Here is a 20,286-nt window from a genome sequence, read left to right as displayed (position 1 = left end):
ATTTATTATTTATTTATTAGATATTGCAAATAGACCGAAAAAAATTTGCTTTCGCTTTTCATTATATAAGATTTAAAACTCTAAAATCGAAAGCACTAGATATGAAAAATCGAAATTGCAAAAATTTATTAAGAAATACGTTTTTCTTTTCTTGTAACTAACCGCAAAAAAGTTCCAATTCGAATAACGTGAATGAGCAATGTTAAAAAAAATTAGCGCAAGTCAATTCAGTGGGAAAGACTTGATGACCATTTCCCACAGAAAAACTAAAAGACTGTTAACCTCATCTGCTATGAAGAAAAAATATGTGATATGTGGTGCTGGATTGCAAGGAACAGCTGTAGCTCATGCATTTTCATTGATGGGACTTGGGAAGGACACTCTTTTATTGGATCAAGGAAGGTAGGCTACCCAGAAATTCTTGTTGAGTTTCCAAATTCAATTTATTCTTCAGAGAGCTTAGGCGTGCTAATTTACAAAACAAAATAAGCCCATAGAGGGTAGCCTGGCCTAGGACAGAAATTAAATTAGACAAACAAGTTTTTTTTTTAACTCAAAGTAAGGAGCAACATTAAAACTTAAAACACACAAAAATTACTATGTATATGAAAGGGACTGCCCCCTCCTTAATGCTTGGTTCTTTGCATTAAAATTTGACTCTTTCTCTCAGCTCTACTTTTTAACACAGTAAAAAACTTTAGCATAAAGAGTAGGGTGTTGAGGAGTAAACAGTCCCTTTCATATGTGAAGTAATCTCTTATTGTTTTAATTTTTAATGTTGCTCCTTACTATCAGTTGAAAAAACTTGTTTTTTTTATTTAATTTCTGAATATTTTGAAGTAATGAATGTCTTTTTGACTCTCATCAATACTTTGCTCTTTCAAACAGTTCATGGTAACTAACTGTAGTAAGGAGCAACCCAGCTCAATAGTAACCAAAATTCTAAAAAAGGGAATTTTGATACCAATGGCTACATCAAAAGAATTGCATTTTAATGCTGATTTTAAATATATAAGTTTCATCAAGTTTAGTCTTACCCATCAAAAGTTATGAGCCTGAGAAAATTTGTGTTATTTTAGAAAATAGGGGGAAACACCCCCTAAAGGTCATAGAATCTTAATGAAAATCACAACATCACATTCAGCATATCAGAGAACCCTACTGTAGAAGTTTCAAGCTCCTATCTATAAAAATGTGGAGTTTTATATTTTTTTTCAGAAGGCAGATCACAGATGCATGTTTATTTATTTATTTATTTATTTTATTTCTAACCCATCATACAATACAAAGTAAACAGAGACGGAGTATACAGACAAAACGACAAAAAAAAGGAATATGAGAAAAAAAAAAGAAACATCACAACAATGGAATAATTTATAAAGAACATTTGATGAAGCACTGAACCGCTTTTGCATACATACAACTTTAAATATCACTGTACAGGAATACATACATACATACATGCATATTTCATTCCTATAAACTCACTACAAAAGAATACACAACACACAAGAAAAATAAAGAACACATGAGTATCTAACTACAAAAAATAAAAAACCTATTGCCTCAAAATAATTGCCCAAGGATGAGTAACAATATTAGAGTTATATCTGGCGATCTGGGCTAATATTGCTTCATTAGGGTTGATGATCCCATACCGACTTGTCACAATACGGTTACTTGTCCATGGTGGAAGCCGTAAGAGGTACTTTGCATATTTATAATATGTAGACCGCAATTTTTTCTTATCTTCCTTTTGGAAAATCCTCCAAAAGGGACTTAGATACAGATAATGAGGTAGTGCCATTGCATTATATGCATAGATGGGCCAAAATCCGCCGATCAAACTGACGCTTATAAACTACAACACGGCTATACGCTAAAGAGATCCGCTTCTGCAGATGACTCTGCAAAAGATGACGTGTTTCAAGCATAGACCGACCAATAGGGATCCCTAAATAAACTATGTGTTCGGCAAGCCGAACAGTAGTACCACCCAGCCTAACATCAACAGCAGACCCTTGCTTAGCATTAAATAACAACACATCAGATTTCTTTTTGTTAAACTGAAGGCCTATTTTTCCATATTCTACTTGAAGCTGGATAAAATTCTCCTCTAAACTGTGAAGGAGGCGGCTCAAATTAAGTACATCGTCTGCATAGCTTATTAACGATAGATCAATTCCTCTCAGAATGTATGTCAGATTTGACTTAGATTGTGGTTTAACGATGTTGTTATTAAATGCGGTAGGTGATGTCAATGCACCCTGCCTTACACCTTTTTCAATTGGGAGTACCAGGTTATTTGTCAGGTTTGGTGTTATTGGTAGCTTAAGCCTAGCTTTTAAATTTTTATACATATCATATAAAGGGTTTAACATACTTGGATCAACACCTACTAGGCCCATATCTAAAATAATCTGCTCATTAATTAGTGAATCAAAGGCCCTTCTGACATCATGTGCAGCAAGAGCTATGCTCTCACTGCTTTCCTCAGCATCTATCAAAGCCGAAACAAGAGCAGAAAGAGCATGACCACTACCAAGACTAGGCTGAAAACCGAATTGATGGTCTGGGACTGTGCATTTCGACCGCAGTTCATTGACAATAAGTGCCTCAAATAACTTACAAAAAACTGTAGCCACAGTTATAGGTTGGAAAGACAAGCACTGGCTAAGTGGCTTTCCCTTTTTAGGCACAGGTGTTAATATTCCTGTTGAAAAAGAATCAGGCACTATACCCAGGTTAAAAATTATTTGAAAAAGCAGGGCAAGGTGCTCAAGGAACAGCTCGCTGCAAAACAGCAGGTGCTGAATTGATATACCATCACAACCGCGCGATTTCTTTTTTTTTAGTTTTCTAATAGCAGAACGGATAGAACACCTCGTAATTTTAACACTCGGACTGTTTTCTTCTCGCTTTCGTGAGAAGAAATCATCCAGTTTCACACCGAAGCTTTTTTGTAGCTTGATATCAGGAGCCGAAAATTCATTTCTATAATGCTGAACCCAATTATCTCGAGATATTGAGGTCATTGTTTATTTGTTTGTTTGTTTTTTTTGTTTTTGCTTTTTCCCTAAGGGTGATTGTATCAACCCAGTGGTCCTAGAATTTTGCAAGAGGGCTTATTTTAATGGAAATAAGAAGTTCTAGTGCCCTTTTTAAGTGACCAAAAAATTGGAGGGCACCTAGGCCTCCTCCCATGCTAATCATTTTCCCAAAGTCACCAGATCAAAATTCTGAGATAGCCATTTTATTCAGCATACATAACCTTGTAATGTCATCAGTGGTGTCCCACAAGGTACAGTCCTTGGCCCAACCCTCTTCTTGATGTTTATCAATGACTTAGTCACCAGGGCCAGCAACAATATCACACTATTTGCCAATGATTCAAAGCTCTTTGGCCCTGCAGACAGTGCAAGCCTTCAAGCTGATCTCCACCATATTTTGTTAGTCTTGTCTGAGAGTTCATACAGTAAACACCTTTACTGGACACAATCTGGATATAATATCATTATACAGTAAGACTCAATTGTGATTCCCTATGGACTTCTCTTAATCAACCTTGATTTAAATGAACCTTGAACTTGAGTTTATACAGTAAACACCTTTATTGATACAATCTGGATATAATCTCATTATACAGTAAGACTCAATCGTGATTCCCTATGGACTTCTCTTAATTGAACTTGGATTATTTAGTTATTTGATCTCCCTATGGACTTTTACTGAAAATATTTCTATAATCAGAACTTGAATTATTAGAAAACTAATTATTAATTGTGAAAATATCTAAGTGACTGAGGTGTTATTTAATTGCATTCAAGATTGCTTATGTGCCTTACTTAAACTAAAACTGAGTAATTCTTTCTTTCCTTCAGTGTTGCCACTGCTTGACTCTCCCTGTCTAGTGTTGCCACTGCTTGACTCGAGTCCCAAAGCAACTATTGTGATATGTCAAAACCAAAAAACTATTGTCCCGAGTGCTGATAACCACAAATTCTGTCCAATGCGTGTCAGGATGCGGCCGTTGGTACCACGCGGGCGTTAATAAATGCGCCCAAATCGGACTAAAGGACCATTCCAGCAAATGGTTATGCATGGAGTGTCTTGCAAAAAAAATACCCGTGACTCTGAAGTCGCAAGCATCTCAACCCCCACAAAAGCCTAGTGCAAAGAGACCTGTAAGAGGAAGCGGAATTGGCACCTCTTCACCACAAATTATTACGGGACCTAAAACTAACTCTGATATACCAAAAGGGACTAAGCCGTCTGTGGTAAGTGTACATTCCCAACTATGAATCCGAAACAACCCGTCTAAGTGAGAAAATTAAGACCCTTGATGCAAGTTTATTGGCATGTCAAGCAGAAAATCTAGAAATCCTGACAAGGCACTCAACGTTTCTGTCAGAAATGGAGGAAAAGAACAATCAAATTAAAGTGTTGACAGGCCATTTGGAGGTTAAAGACTTTCTTATAGCCCAGCTAAAACAAGAACTCTCGGTGGCTATCAAAACCCGCCCTTGTGACCCTTCGCAAATCCCCTGTAACCAAGTCAACGCAAGCAGACAAAGATATCGCTGCTGCTAACCGAAATGCACCCATTGATAATAAAGTGCAAAACATAACATCTAGCCCAAGCCTAGCCCACGACTATGCGATCTCGTCAGATGAAATGAATCCTGGTGATACGTCATCAACTAGTGCAAGTGCACCCCCTCCGACGCTCGTAGAGAAAAGTGACGTAAGAACTCGTAAATACAACATGCTTTGCCAGTTCTTTGAATGAGGGTTTTGCAGACTAAAGAAAAAGTGTTGGTTTTTGCATATATGCTTAAATTTCCGATCAAAATGTTGCAACAAAAATGATTGCAGTTTTGACCACGTAGATTTGTGTAGTGTCTTAACTTGTAGCAACAGAGAATGTGTTTTCGCTCATGTCACTCCTGACTTTCGGAAAACAAGAGGGTTGTTTCGGAAAACAAGCTCCCCCTCCCTGAATACCCCTACTTTAATATCCCCTTTTAGTTTCCCTCCCCCCCCCCCCCCAATACACACTATTCCTCCACCTTTTCCCACCATGCATTGTAACAAATATTGTAGTTTTGCCCATGCACCAAAAGTAGATGATGTTAATTGTCCTCCCTGGGGCCCTGTTCCAGTGTCCCTGTCCAAAGATAAAAATTGTAAGAGCCACTCATCTCACTTCCGCCGTCCTTTTTTAGTGCACTGCATTCAAGCAAAAATTTCTCATCAAAGTTCATCAGGCACAGCTCAAAAATTGACAAACCCTTCCCGATCCCGAACTCTCCTCCCTTATCCTTTGCTACCTCCTCCCCCTCTCCGCATACAGAAGTCCTATTTCCTCCCCCCTCACAGTATGCTGCCCTATACCCTCCCTACTCTGCCACAAACCAGCAATTTCTTGACGGACATGAATCACTATTCCCAACCAGGCCCCCTTTCCCAGCACCTTACGAAACCCCACCCCCAGCCCATTCGTTTTATCCCTCGTGCCTACCCTGTCAACGTGACTCAGGTCTGAGACTTTTTAATTGTCTTATAATGAATCCTAATTGTTCTCCTCATGCTTCATCCATATCATTGCCCGTCCCCCCACCCCCAAATCCCCAAGACAAATCCTTTTCTTACTCTAATAATTCACCTTTCGATGTTGACCCTAATAGTCATCCCATAAAAGTCAAATGTGCTCCCTTGGTCCCCTGTTCTGACTACATTAATCTGGCCCCCGCTAAGAATCCCACCACACCCCCTGTACCTATTTGTAATTTAAATAAAGTTAAGTGTAAAAAGGTACCTTTGCAGGTTGTTTTAAATTTCTCACACTTTTGTTAAGCAACGCTGAAAGTCTTAATTTTGACAAACTTAATGAATTAGACTCCTTTTCTAAAATATATAGATCAGACATAATCGCTATTACTGAAGTACACGCTCAAAATACACACATGTTAAAAATGAATAATTTCACCCAGTTTATTAAACTCAGACCCGAAACCCACCCTCTGGGTAAGAAAGGGGGTGGAATTCTTTTCTTTGTCCGTAATGATTTTTATCCTTCAGAAATATTAGTTCCTTGTCTTACTCCCTTTGATGAAATTTTGTGGGTTTGTGTTCGACCTAAAGTCTTACCACGTCCTTTCAATTTGATTGTCCTGTGTTGTTTTTACTACTCTCCTGGGCAGAGAGCGGCTGAAAAAATTAATTTTATTGAAAAATTGCATGGCAGTGCCGACCATGTACTATCTAAATACGCAAATGCTGGAATTTTCCTCTTAGGTGATGCAAATGAATTAAAACTTGAGTCTACATGTAATACTTTTAGTCTAAAACAAATTGTAAAAGTCTCTACTACCAAAGGCAATTCTACTCTTGATTTAATATGCACCAATATGTCAAATTTCTACAGACCCGTCACCATTCTTCCCCCTCGCGGAGGTAGTTACCACTTTAGCCTACTCCTATCTCCACTAGCTACAGTTAAACATTTCTTTACTATTACTGAAACCGTCTTTAGACCTCTAATTGACTCAGGACTCTACAATTTTGGCTGTTGGATCACTAGTGAAAATTGGTCCCCTGTGTACCAAACAAATGATGTCGACTTCAAGGCTTTGTCCCTCCAAAATTTATTGAGGAGTAACTATGAAGCCCATTTTCCGGTGAAAAAAAATTAAAATATGCTCTACTGATAAACCTTACATTACTGCGACTTTTAAAAAACTAATAAGGAAAAAAATCAATTTGTTCAAGCAAGGACATATCACACAGGCTAATGATCTAAGAAAGTTCCTGAGGAGAAAATTGAGAAAGGCAGCTTCTGGGTATTACAATTGTAAGGTTAAGGATTTGTATTCTAACAAACCCAAACAATGGTACAGGAAAATTAAAGAGATTTGCCCTGTTGAATTTAATTTTCATCTCCCTGAGCCCCCTTACAAGATAGCCAACGATTTGAACCTGCATCTTGCGTCCATAGTACAAAGTCTCCCCCCTTTCACTGGCTCAGTTCAAACTATTCCTCCCTCCACCTCTTTCCCCCAAATTTCTCCCTCTGATGTTATAAATAAAAATCCAAAAGCTCAAAAAATCAAGTACTTGCCCATTAGACATCCCAATTGACTTGATTAAAGCCTTTTCAGACACAATTGCTGGACCTTTGTCTGATATTTTTAACCAAATTACAAAATCTGGTAAATTCCCAAGTTGCTGGAAACTAGGTTTTATAACACCCATCCCAAAAAAATCTTCCTGTCTGACTATAACCAACATGCGTCCTATTACACTCACTCCATTTTTTCTAAGCTTTACGAAGGGTTCCTTTGTGACTGGCTTAAAATTAAAATTATACCACGCATTGACATCCGACAGTTTGGTAATTTAAGAAAAACCTCCACCACCCATTAGCTTGTACACTTGATTCACACGATCCTAAGTGAACTAGAGAAACCAAATGTTTGGCTAAACCTGGTTTTAGTCGATTTCTAAAAAGCGTTTGACTTATTTGACCACACTATCCTAATTCGTTTACTTCATGATAACTTTGAAATTGACCCACTATTAGTAAATATTGTTATATCGTTCCTTTCAGACAGATCACAAGTTGTAAAATACAAAAATACCTTCTCTAACCCCCTCCCTAGGTACTGTGGAATACCTCAAGGAACCTTATTGGGACCACTATTATTTCTTGTCATGATTAACGAAATTGGCAAGGAATTCCCTCAAAGATGGAAATATGTTGATGACTTGTCGATCCTTGAAGTATGTCATAGGAATATTAAAAGTGACCCCGTTGAAATCCTAACCCAATGTTGGGATGAATCCAAGAATCTAAATATGACAGTAAATCCCACTAAATCACAGATAATGCAACTTCTTGAAATCTACTCCTGCTTTTTGCTATCCGATCCCAAGCGAAATGCTAGTGAAACATGTTAAGCTTCTTGGTGTCACAATTTCTAATGATCTTAAGTGGGACACACATGTTTCCAACATTGTTAAACAAGCAAATGTTTCACTATCCATTTTTAAGCTACTAAAAAAATTTAATTGTCCTAAGATACATTCCCTCCGTGTTTACTTATCCTTTATCAGGCCGTTATTGGAATATGCATGTCCGGTCTGGCATTCGCAGCTTTCAAATGAACTTAGTGACAAAATCGAGTCGGTTCAAAAGCGTTCGATCAGGATCATTTACAAAGAAGGCAAAATTCCATACTCCTTCCTCCTTAAAGCTGCGCGCATTACCACCTTAAAAGAAAGGAGGGACAAAATTTGCCTGCTTTTCGCTAAATCAGTCATTTCCAATCCCCGTACTGAGGACTTACTCCCTGATTTTCACAATCCCATTAGACTCCGACTCCCCCGGTCAGCCTCCTTAGCAATCCCAACTTACTCTCCAATCCATGCTGTTGCAGAAAGGTTTCGCAAAAGTTTTATACCCTTTATTCTGGAACACCTTAATAATAATTCGTGATTATGTAATTGCCAAATTCCCCTTTTCCTCTTATTGCCTCTTATTTCCTCTTATTTTCCTCTTATTTCCCCTTATTGCCGTTTTTATTCTTTTTTTATTTAATGCAAAGTTTTTGTAATTTAATTGTTAAGTTTACTGATTTGCCCTTTATCTTTGATGATTTTGCTTTTTTAATTCCTTTTAATTTTTAAGTGTTTGACTTAATGTACTGTTTTGAATTTTTTTTTTTTTAGCTTTTACTTGACATATAAAGCGAATTCGGCTCTATAGAGCTTGTGATGGTCTTTTGCAAATAAATATTATATTATCTTATCTAAATGCTACGTCTTGCACTTTGGACCAAAAAATGAAAACGCAGTGTGCTCAATGTGGGATCCTGACAAGAAAACACAGATGGATCTTCAAACTTACAACAAAGAAAGTGACTTGGATGTACTCGTTGATAATCAGCTCAAGTTTCACTCCCACACAAGGAATGTGGTTTCCAAATCTAGCGCAGGACTCGGCCTACCCAAGAGATCTTTTACGAGCAGATCCCTCAAAGTCTTTCTTAGATTTTATAAAGTCATCATAAGACCCAACCTTGACTTTGGAAACTGCATAGCCGCTACCCAATACAAAGGCGACATGAGATTTCTTGAGGACGTGCAGAGACGTGCCACCAAGGTTATAAAAGGGGTGAAAGACCTCCCCTACAATGGAAGAATAAAAAAAAACTAAAACTACCTACACTGGTGTACTGCCACTGACGAGGTGACATGCTGCCTACCCACAAACTCCCCAATGAACTTTTTTGCACAGGGGGGGGGGCAAGATTTAGAGATAATTCCTGTGTTTCTCTTCTCTTTCCTAACCACTTCTCAACTAAACTAAAAAATATTAGAACTCAAATAAATATTCAAATTTGGAAAACAAAATTTTCTTTGGGGTGGTATTTTCCAGGGGAGGGTCTTTTCGTGGGAGAGATGAAGTAAACGCCTTGACCTATAGACAGTCACAGGACAAAGGGAACCTCAATTAATAGACATAAAAGGGAGAAATAAATCTGGCTTTAAGAGTTTGTGATGTCCCATTTCCTTTTGTTTGTGACAACAAAAAAGAGCTTTTTTATTATTCATCTCGACAGTCATTTATATCATGACTTTGAAAAGTAAATAATTCCAACACAGTTGAGCTTGTAAAGATTCTAACTTGTGTTTTACCCAATATAAGTATAGTGATTGAGTTGCACAGTTCAGTTATATGAGGGTTCAGTTGCATGGTGGTTCAGTTGCATGGCAGTTCAGCTTCACAGTGGTCCAGTTGCTCAGTGGTTCAGTTACGCAGGGGTTTAGTTAAATGAGGTTGAGATGCACGGGGGTTCAGTTAAATTGGCTTCAATTGCATAAGGTTCAGTTGCACGAGGATTCTGTTATACAGGGGATCTGTTGCCTGGGATTCAGTTGCACAGTGGTTCAGCTGTAGAGTGGTTCAGTTGTTTGGGGTTCAGCTATATGGTGGTTTAGTTACAACCTCTCTAGTGACCAGGTGCTGTTCCATGATCAGTAGCATCCCAATTGGGTTTACACTCTTTGGAGGACCGCTCAGCATCCAGCCTTTGTGTGAAAACATCAACAGATTCAGCAGCAACTGTTTCATTAAATAGTCTGTTCCAACTGTTGACAATTTGTAATAAAAACATTTAAGTGTGGACTCTAGCTATTGTAGACTGCTTGACAAGTTTCAGGTTATGACCTCTAGGCTCTTGAGTTGGTACCAACAGTAGGGAATAATGCTAGGAGAGTATTGGCCCTCAATAACTTGAAGGCTAAAATGGCACCCCCTCTTATTTCTCCTGTAAGCAAGTGTAGGGCAATTCAGTTTGGATAGTATTACAAGGTAGGAAAGCTCCTGCATGTCAGATATCAGTTTGGTAGCATGTCTCTGCACATCTTTGAGCTTTTATGTCTTTTTAAAATATGGGGAGGCAAGAGACATTCCAACTTCAAGCTTAAGATGCACAAGTCCCCTATATAGAAGACTGATGACTTTAGGGAAACAAGTTGAAATGGTACCCTTTATCAGTCCCATAGTTCAGCTAGCCCCAGCAGCAGACCTTGTAGCTGGTCAATGCCTAATTCATGTGTTTATCTGCCTTAATTACTAAAGTAAACCATATATTTTTTCACTAAGTAATTTACCTTTAACATATATATATATATATATATATATATATATTTATACATATTACTGTGCATGTCCAACATTTGGTTAATGTCAATATTCGATGGTCTCTGAAATTCCTTTTTCTCTGCTTGGATTCAATTTTTTTTTGTGATTCAGTTTTATGGAAGCTTTGGTGGTAAAACTTAAAGTTAGGTTATGTTAAATTAGGCTATGAATCTCAGAAATGGGTTAAGAACCCACATAACCTGTCGCCATCAAACCTTGCATGAAACTGAAAAAGTTGACTGGCAATACTGACTAAATCCTAGGAGAAAAAAAAGTTAGTTTGTACATTCACTGGTGAATGTCGATATTCACCGATTCTGGACATTCTTGGTAACATATGTATTAATATAGATGTTGTCAATAATCTACAAAGAGAATATGATTGATTTTAAAACGAAGGGAAATTAAATAAAAAAAATACAAGGTTTTTTTTTTCAAATGAAAGTAGGCTGAAGAGAATTTTCCAGGCGAAATTGTCTGCAGGGTATTTTTCAGGGGAATTATTAGTAAGGATGGATTTGTGTGGGGGGGTTGTATGCTGAAGTAATCTTCCATGGAGGAATTTTTGCAGAGGGGAGTTACCATGGGGACATGGGGGGGATTATAAAAAAAATCAATTCTAGTTCCAATATTCCTAGATTCTTTAATGTTAGATTTTGCTGGTCTCATTTTCTGTGGTTCTTCTTCTCTGGTTCTTGTTATCCACTTCTCATGAATATATTTTATGGTATGTGTTATTCTAGAGTTGGAGGTGGCACGACCAAATATGCTGCAGGATTTGTTGGTGTTTACAAGCAAACACCTGTTGAGAGCATGCTTGTTAAAGAAAGCTTGGCTCTGTACAGGAAGCTTCACGATGAAGGTCATGATATTGGCTGGAATCAATGTGGTAGCTTGTTATTAGCCCAAACACGAGATCGTGTTACAGCATTTCGTCGCATGAAAGCTGCTGCAGTCCAACGTGATATCCATTGTGAATGGCTGCAGCCAGAAGCTATTGAAAAAAGGTACCCGTATCTTGCTACTAAGGATGTTCTAGCTGGGATTTTTATCCCAGAAGATGGAACTATATTACCAGAAAAGCTGTGTAATGTTCTTGTACATCAATGCAAAGCAAATGGTGTGACTGTTGTTGAAAATTGTAATGTCTCGTCTATTTTGTGTAAGGCTGGTAAAGTTGTTGGAGCAGAAACATCTATTGGACGTATTGATTGTGATTACCTCATTAATTGTGCTGGTTTGTGGGCTCGAGCATTGGGTAAACAAAGCAGACCAGTCGTAAGAGTACCTGTCCAAGCTTGTCAACATCATCATTTGGTTACTAAGCAAACAGAACTTGCAACAAATCCTATGCCGGCTATTCGTGATATGGATGCATCAGTTTATCTAAGAGTGAGAGATGGCGGATTTTTGATTGGCGGGCTTGAGCCTAATGCAAAACCTGTTTTTGAAGATGGAACGCCGCCAGCGAATTGGGAACCAAAGTTTCTTGAGCCTGATTGGGACTATTTTACCCCTTCTCTTGAGAAAGCCCTGAAGAGGTTCCCTGCTTTAAGAGATGTTATGCTTGAAAGATTAGTGTGTGGCCCTGAAACTTTTGCACCAGACGGAAAATGGGTCGTTGGTGAAGCACCAGAGGTAGACAATTACTTTGTTGCTGCTGGAATGAATACAATGGGCTCATCATCAGCAGGTAATTTTAGTGTTTAATTACCTTGTTATTTCATGTTCCTTAAGTTAGTTTTAGTTGGGCTGTGGATATTAATACACACAGGTCCATCACTAGTCAATAAATAACCTAATGTGAATTTTGTTTTACTACCTCTTTTTTGAATAGGTTACATACAGGAGGAAATAATCTCTAATTTTTTCCTATCAGTAAATTCACACTTACCAAGAAATCAAGGTTTTGATATATAAAATGTCACTATTTTCACTTCCTTTGCCTACTTTTATTTATCTGGTTGATAATGTTTATCTAATTTCAAAGTTGACTTATTAAGAATAGTGTAACTTCGGGCTACCATGGTATAGGCACATTTTTTAAAAGCAGACTGCAGCAGGGATTTTAGGCCTTATAATCTGGAGGGAACAAGGTATACCGCAGGAGTGTAAAAATACAAAATAAAAGGAATTTAATTTCAGATGTTGGAAAACTGAGGGACAGCTCCTCCTCCCTGCCCAGGCCTAGAACCACCACTGCTAGGCTAAAAAATTCTCTCCTTATAGATCAAACCATATAAAAGAAATCTTCTCATTACCGCCAGCCCTCCCCCTTTCCAAAAAGTGAGGTCTTTTTAGTATAATAAATAAATAGATAAATAAAAAATAACTTAACTTATTTTGCTATTTTTTTAATTTAATTATACAGGGAATTTTTCCTAACCCGGGGGCCTCTTCTTCCAAAAAATCTGGAAACTTCTACCCATAAGCCCAATATTATACGATTTTAAGGCCCTTCTTGAAATTTAGGCATTAAGTATCTATAATTCTGCATACTGGCTCTGGGTGTACTTTACACATCCCCTCCCCACCTAGGTGGCAGAAGCTATAGTAGGGATTAAAACCCCAGGAACCCAAGCCTCAAAGGGGCTCTGTGTTGTATATTTTTATGGAACTTGTTATTAACCAAGTGACATAGTCATCGCAAATTCTGTTGGTCTGTCTGTCGATCTCGGTTTTACTAGTTTAGGCACTTCCAAACAAGCTATGACGATGAAATTTGGCTGGTATATCTGGAATCAGACCAGATTAAAGTAGAAATAGCCGTTTCTCCGATTTGACCATCGGGGGGGGGGGGGGGGGTAATTCGGAAAAAATAGAAAAAATTAGGTATTTTTAACTTACGAATGGGTGATCTGATCTTAATGGAATTTGATACTTAGAAAAATATTGTGTCTCAGAGCTCTTATTCTATATCCCGACCGGATCCGGTTAAATTGGGGGGATTTGGAGGGGGAAACCGAAAATCTTGAAAAACGCTTAGAGTGGAGGGATTAGGATGAAACCTGGTGGGAAAAATAATCATAAGTTCTAGATACGTGATTGACATAACCGGAAGGGATCCGCTCGCTTTGGGGGAGTTGGGGGGAGGGTTAATTCTGAAAACTAAAAAAAATGAGGTAGTTTTTAACTTACGAAGGAGTGATCTGATCTTAATTAAACCTCATATTTAGAAGGACCTCGTAACTCAGATTTCTTATTTTAAATGTCGACCGGATCCAGTGTCATTGGGGGAGTTGGGGTGGAAGGAACCAGAAATCTTGGAAAAGGCTTAGAGTGGAGAGATCAGGATGAAACTTGGTCTGAAGAATAAGCTCAAGTCCAAGATACGTGGCTGACATAGTTGGACCGGATCCGCTCTCTTTGGGGGAGTTGGCGGGGAGGGTTGTAACTCGAAAAAAATAGAAAAAAATGAGGTATTTGTAACTTACGAACGGGTGTTCTTAGATCTTAATGAAATTTGATATTTAGAAGGATCATGTGCTTCAGAGCTCTTATTCTAAATTCCAACCAGACCGGGTGACTTTGGGGGGAGTTGGAGGGGCAAACCGGAAATCTTGAAAAACTTGAAAATTGAGGTATCTTTATCCTACGAATTTGTGATCGGATCTTAATGAAACTTGATATATAGAAAAAATTTATATCTCAGATGTTCTATTTTCAATTCGAATTGGATTTGAGGACATAGGGGGATGGAGGGGGAAACAGAAATCTTGGAAAACCCTTAGAGTGGAGAGATCAGGATGAAACCTGATGGAAAGAATTAGCACAAGTTCTAGATACGTAATTGACATAATTGGAATGGATCCGCTCTCTTTCGAGTCTGGGGGGATGTTAGTTCGGAAAAATTAGAAAAACTGAGGCATTTTTAACTTAAGAACGAGTGACCGGATCTTAATGAAATTTGATATTTAGAAGGAACTCATGTCTCATAGCTCTTATTTTAAATCCTGACCAGATCTGGTGACATTGGGGAGAGCTGGAGGGGAAAACCGGAAATCTTGGAAAACGCTTGGAGTGGAGAGATCGGGATGAAACTTGGTGGGTAGAATAAGCAAATTTCGTAGATACGTGATTGACTTGGATTCTCTCTCTGTGGGGGAGTTAGGGGGGTCCAGTGCTTTGGCGAGTTTGGTGCTTCTGGACGTGCTAGGAGGCTGAAAATTGATAGGCGTTTCAGGGACCTGTACAAATTGACTTGATAAAGTTGTTTTTCCCGATTCGACCATCTGGGGGGCTGAAGGGAGGGGAAAAATTAGAAAAAATGAGGTATTTTTAATTTACGAGCGGGTGATCGGATCTTAATGAATTTTGATATTTAGAAGGACCTCGTGTCTCAGAGCTCTTATTTAGATCCCGAGTGGCATTAAGCCTCTGATTTTCCTTTTAAATCAATCTATTGATTCTTAGGATTTCGCTTGAGCTCATGCCATATGAGCTCTTGGCTCTTCCAACCTCGTCACAAGTGCCATATGAGCTCTTAGCTCTTGTTTATTGTAGAATTTTTGTGTTATCAGTTTTTCAGTTTTGTTTAATGTATAATCATAATATCTTTTTATTGTAGACTGCTTCATGAATTATTTTGATCATTGTTAGCTTAGACAGACAGTTCTGATGAGAGTATGCTATTTACCTTCAAGCATCTAGACCTTTCATCCTTTGCTATATTCGTTTGCACTGAATAGAACAGAGGACAAAAAGAATAAATAGGGATAAAAAAGAAATTGATCTCCAAGACCAACTGTCAGGTTTTAAGGGCCTTGGCTATGGGGATATATATCCCCCTCCTTTCTATTGGGGCCACTATTTGGAAACTCTTTAAGACAGTAGCTGCCTAAAGACCTAAATTTCTCTGTAGCTAAACATCTCTATAGCAAAATGTCCTTAGAGGGACTGAGTCTTTTCTCTAGGGGCTTAGTGATTTTTAAACAACCTCTAGTTATTAATGTGCTATTCTCCAACCATCTAAGTATGGAAATATAAAAGTTTAATTTTTTCCTGATTGTTTTCCTATTCAGTCTTTTGGGAAGTGTGTCAGCCTATCCTGATACTAGTTTTTTTTCAAGTTTTTTTTAAGTAGCACGGTTTTCATTATCTTAATTTCTATTTCAAAATTAAAATGATTTTAGACTTTTTTGTTTTCAGGTGGGGTAGGAAAACTGATCATAATTAGCTTAGACAGACAGTTCTGATGAGAGTATGCTATTTACCTTCAAGCATCTAGACCTTTTATCCTTTGCTATATTCATTTGCACTTAATAGAACAGAGGACAAAAAGAATAAATAGGGATAAAAAAGAAATTGATCTCCAAGACCAACTGTCAGGTTTTAAGGGCCTTGGCTATGGGGATATATATCCCCCTCCTTTCTATTGGGGCCACTATTTGGAAACTCTTTAAGACAGTAGCTGCCTAAAGACCTAAATTTCTCTGTAGCTAAACATCTCTATAGCAAAATGTCCTTAGAGGGACTGAGTCTTTTCTCTAGGGGCTTAGTGATTTTTAAACAACCTCTAGTTATTAATGTGCTATTCTCCAACCATCTAAGTATGGAAATATAAAAGTTTAATTTTTTCCTGATTGTTTTCCTATTCAGTCTTTTGGGAAGTGTGTCAGCCTATCCTGATACTAGTTTTTTTTCAAGTTTTTTGACGTAGCACAGTTTTCATTATCTTAATTTCTATTTCAAAATCAAAATGATTTTAGACTTTTTTGTTTTCAGGTGGGGTTGGAAAACTAATTGCCCAGTGGGTCGTAGAAGGTCGAGCTCCTTATCCGCTTTACGCACTGGATGTGCAAAGGTTTCTACCATTGCACAATAATAGAAAATTTCTTTTGGCCAGAGCCAAAGAAGTCCCATCCTGGATGAATCAGGTGCCATATCCTTTCAATGAGTTTCGTAGTGGCCGTAAATTGAGAATGTCACCGCTTTATGCTCGTCTGCGAGATGCAGGTGCTGTTTTTGGTCAAGTGATGGGATTTGAAAGAGCATCATGGTATGAATCTGAGGAAAATGGTAAGATTTTGAAAACTTAGAATAGACATCGGGCCTTAAAGAAGACTCTTGAGGCTTAACGGTTCTGCTTGGTACCATATCAGAGATAGGGGAAGTTTAACATGTAAATAACTGAGCATAAGCTAAACATCTTCCAATCTTAAAGTAAAACGCCTTCCAATCTCCAATATAAACAAAGAATAAATTTTCTCCTAATTGGAGAGGGTTAAACTTTAAAATTTAATTCAATAGCCTTTACCTTGCCGCATTTGTTTGATCAACATTTTATTGAGAAATTGTATGCAAATACATTTATAAAAGAATATTGGTTAAGCATAATGTATATTGATTTAGCACCAACAAAGAATTGACAGAATAAATGAACTTCGCAAAAATGAGGTGTAGGCTATACGATCCAGGAAAGGATGAGGTGTACTGAGCATGGTTGCGTATTTACTCGTAGCTGAATAGCTGTATTCTTATAACCATCACAAAAAAAGTTTATTTATTGGTTATGCTGGTACCGTGGTGGACAATGTGCTGGCTAAAATACCAACTACACTGCTATGAATTAGTTGTCTACTGCAGCTAATTGTCTGTGTCCAATCAGCTTCAAAAGAAAAAGTAAACATCAAAAAACTTAATCACATCCCCCTGTTACTGTGTCCTAGATTTTTCTCCTTCTTCCTCTCCTTCTGGCCTTTCAAACATTCTGGTTACCACAGCTGCCGACTGTAGGTTAGCAGTTGACTGAAGAACAGCTATTGTCAACAGTGGCTCAAGTATTCAAATTTTTCAAATTTAGAGATTTCAATATCCCGATAGGGAAATTGCCCTGAGGGTTGGGCTTCAGTAGCCTCTGAACTTCTATTGGTGGAAGACTTTTCCATTCAGTTCATTTTTAGAAGTATAGGACTGATGCATCTCAATCTTTTGAACTCGATTGCAAGGATTGGCTGGAGCTAAAAAATATTTTAACTCGAGTTAGTGTGGTAGATACTTTATTTTTATGCCTTAATGTTCAAGTTTTTTAATTGATTGAGTTTGAGTAATAGCATCATCGTTCTATGGTGTAACGGTTCCCTGTGAAGAAAGAATGCTTTCCGAATCTTCCTGATGATCATCTATAGCCCTCTTATCGATTTTGTCTTCTTTACACCAAGCTTTTCGACGGCCCTCTTGAGCCCTTTCATAGGTTTCTTTTGCCTTCCAACCCCTTCTTCTTTTTAGCGCCTACCTCCCTTAAGAGCATATTGACCCCTCTGATAGGCTTCCTTGGGTGATTAATCTGTATGTCTACTGGTTGTCATTCGAGCCTGGTAATATCTCTCAAAGACTTCCAATGCAAGGTGGGCAGTATCTGTTTGTAATTTTTTAGGTTGTCTATTTTTAAATAAATGCGTAAAAGCATTAATAATTTCATTGCCCGTTTTATCCTTTGAAGGAATACACCAAGCATATTTACTAAGACAATCAATGACTGTAAGAATATAATTAAAATTATTATTTTTTCTTTTATACTGCTGCATATTAACCAAATCTCCTTATCACTGGTCATCGATACTGTGAATGTGAACGAGTCTTCTTTTAAATGTATGATATGGTGGATTATGAAAAGTATAACCATTTTGATTTTGCAACACTTCTTTGATTTTAGTTTTTAATACAGTCAAACCATGTTCTTTTAATTTTCTATGTAAATCATCAATCCCTGAAAAGTCTGAATAATAGACTTCTGAAAGTTTGTTTTCTACGCTACTCTTGTCAGTAGAAATATACTTCCTTTTATCTAGGGTTTTTGCTCATTGCTTCCTTCTTTAAAAAAACGATTTTTCTTGCAACCCCAAAATGTACAAATACCTTTAATTATTGGCACTTCATTTCTTTTGAAACTGCCCGAGCTAAAGACTCGGTTGCTGTGGCCAGAAGCACCAAACTCGCCAAAACACTGAACCCTACCCGTTAACTTCCCCAAAGAGCGGATCCTGTCCGATTACGTTAATCACGTGTCTACGACATTTATAAGCGTTTTCCAAGATTTCCGGTTTTCCCCTCCAACTCCCTCCAATGTCAACTGATCTGGTGGGGATCTGAAATAAGAGCTTTGAGACATGAGTTCCTTCTAAATATCAAATTTCATTAAGATCCGGTCACCCGTTCTTAAGCCAAGAAACCTCATTTTTTCTAATTTTCCCAAATTAACAACCCCCGGCTCCCCTAAAGAGAACGGATCCGTTTCAATTACTTCAATAACGTATCTATAACTTGTGCTTATTCTTCCCATCAAGTTTCATCCCGATCTCTCCACTCTAAGCGTTTTGTAAGATTTACGGTTTCCCCCTACAGCTCCCCCAATGTCACCAGATCTGGTCGGGATTTAAAATGAGAGTTCTAAAGCACAAGATCCTTCTAAAGATCCAATTTCAATAAGATCTGGTCACCCGTTTGTAAATTACAAATACTTCATTTTTTCTAATTTTTCCGAATTCCCCCCCCCCCAACTCCACCAAAGAGAGCGGATCCATTCCGGTTATATCTGTCATATATCTTGGACTTGTGCTTATTCTTCCCAACTTGTTTCATCCTACTCTCCGCTGTTTGCGTTTTCCAAGATTTTTGGTCACCCCCCCCCAATGACACTGATCCGGTCGAGATTTAAAATAAGAGATCTGAGCTACGAGGTACTTCTAAATATGAAATTTCATTAAGATCCGATCACTCCTTCGTAAGTTAAAAATCTCATTTAAAAAAATTTTTTAGAATCAAAAACAACTCCCCCAAAGAGAGCGGATCCGTTCCGGTTATGTCAATCTCGTATCTAGGAGTTGTACTTATTTTTCCTACCAAGTTTTATCCCGATCCCTCCACTCTAAGTGTTTTCCAAGATTTTAGGTCCCCCCCCAATTACCCCCAATGTCACCGGATCCGGTCGAGCTTTAAAATAAGAGCTCTGAGACACGATATTCTCCCAAACATCAAATTTCACTAAGATCCGACCTCTCCTTTGTCAGTTAAAAATACCTCATTTTTTCTAATTTGTCAGAATTAACCCTCCCCCCAAACTTCCCCAAAGAGAGCGGATCCGTCCTGGCTATGTCAGTCACGTATCTTTTACTTGTGATTATTTTTCCCACCAAGTTTAATCCCAATCCCTCCACTTAAGCGTTTTCCAAGATTTTAGGCTCCATCCCCAACTCCCCGCAATGTCACCGGATCTGGTCGGGATTTAAAATAAGAGCTCTGATACACGATGTCCTTCCAAACATCAAATTTTTATTAAGATCTGATCACTCCTTCGTAAGTGAAAATACCTCATTTTTCCTCATTTTTCAGAATTAACCCTCCCCCAAACTCCCCCTAAGAGAGTGGCTCCGTTTCGGTTGTTTGAATCCCGTATCTGGGACTTGTGATGATTTTTTCCACCAAATTTCATCCCGATCCCTCCACTCTAAGCGTTTTCAAAGATTTTAAGTTCCCCCCCCCCCCCCAACTCCCCGCAATGTCACCGGATCCGATCGGGATATAAAATAAGAGCTGTGAGACACGATATCCTTCTGAGTATCAAATTTCATTAATCCGAT

General features: G+C 38.1%; 1 protein-coding gene across 1 annotated transcript; it reads left to right on the top strand.

Annotated features, from left to right (window-relative positions):
• Positions 1-158: 158 nt before the first annotated feature.
• Positions 159-16,761, top strand: LOC136036410 (pyruvate dehydrogenase phosphatase regulatory subunit, mitochondrial-like). The gene is made up of 3 exons (XM_065718624.1): positions 159-402; positions 11,452-12,401; positions 16,433-16,761. The coding sequence occupies exons 1-3, from the start codon at positions 200-202 to the stop codon at positions 16,744-16,746; spliced, it is 1,467 nt and encodes a 488-aa protein (XP_065574696.1). The 5' UTR covers positions 159-199; the 3' UTR covers positions 16,747-16,761.
• The last annotated feature ends 3,525 nt before the right edge of the window (positions 16,762-20,286 follow it).

Source organism: Artemia franciscana, chromosome 15, assembly GCF_032884065.1.
Source record: "Artemia franciscana chromosome 15, ASM3288406v1, whole genome shotgun sequence".
In the NCBI taxonomy this organism is placed as follows: domain Eukaryota; kingdom Metazoa; phylum Arthropoda; class Branchiopoda; order Anostraca; family Artemiidae; genus Artemia; species Artemia franciscana.
The sequence above is the reverse complement of the archived record's forward strand: the minus strand, read 5'-3'. Positions and strand labels throughout refer to the sequence as shown.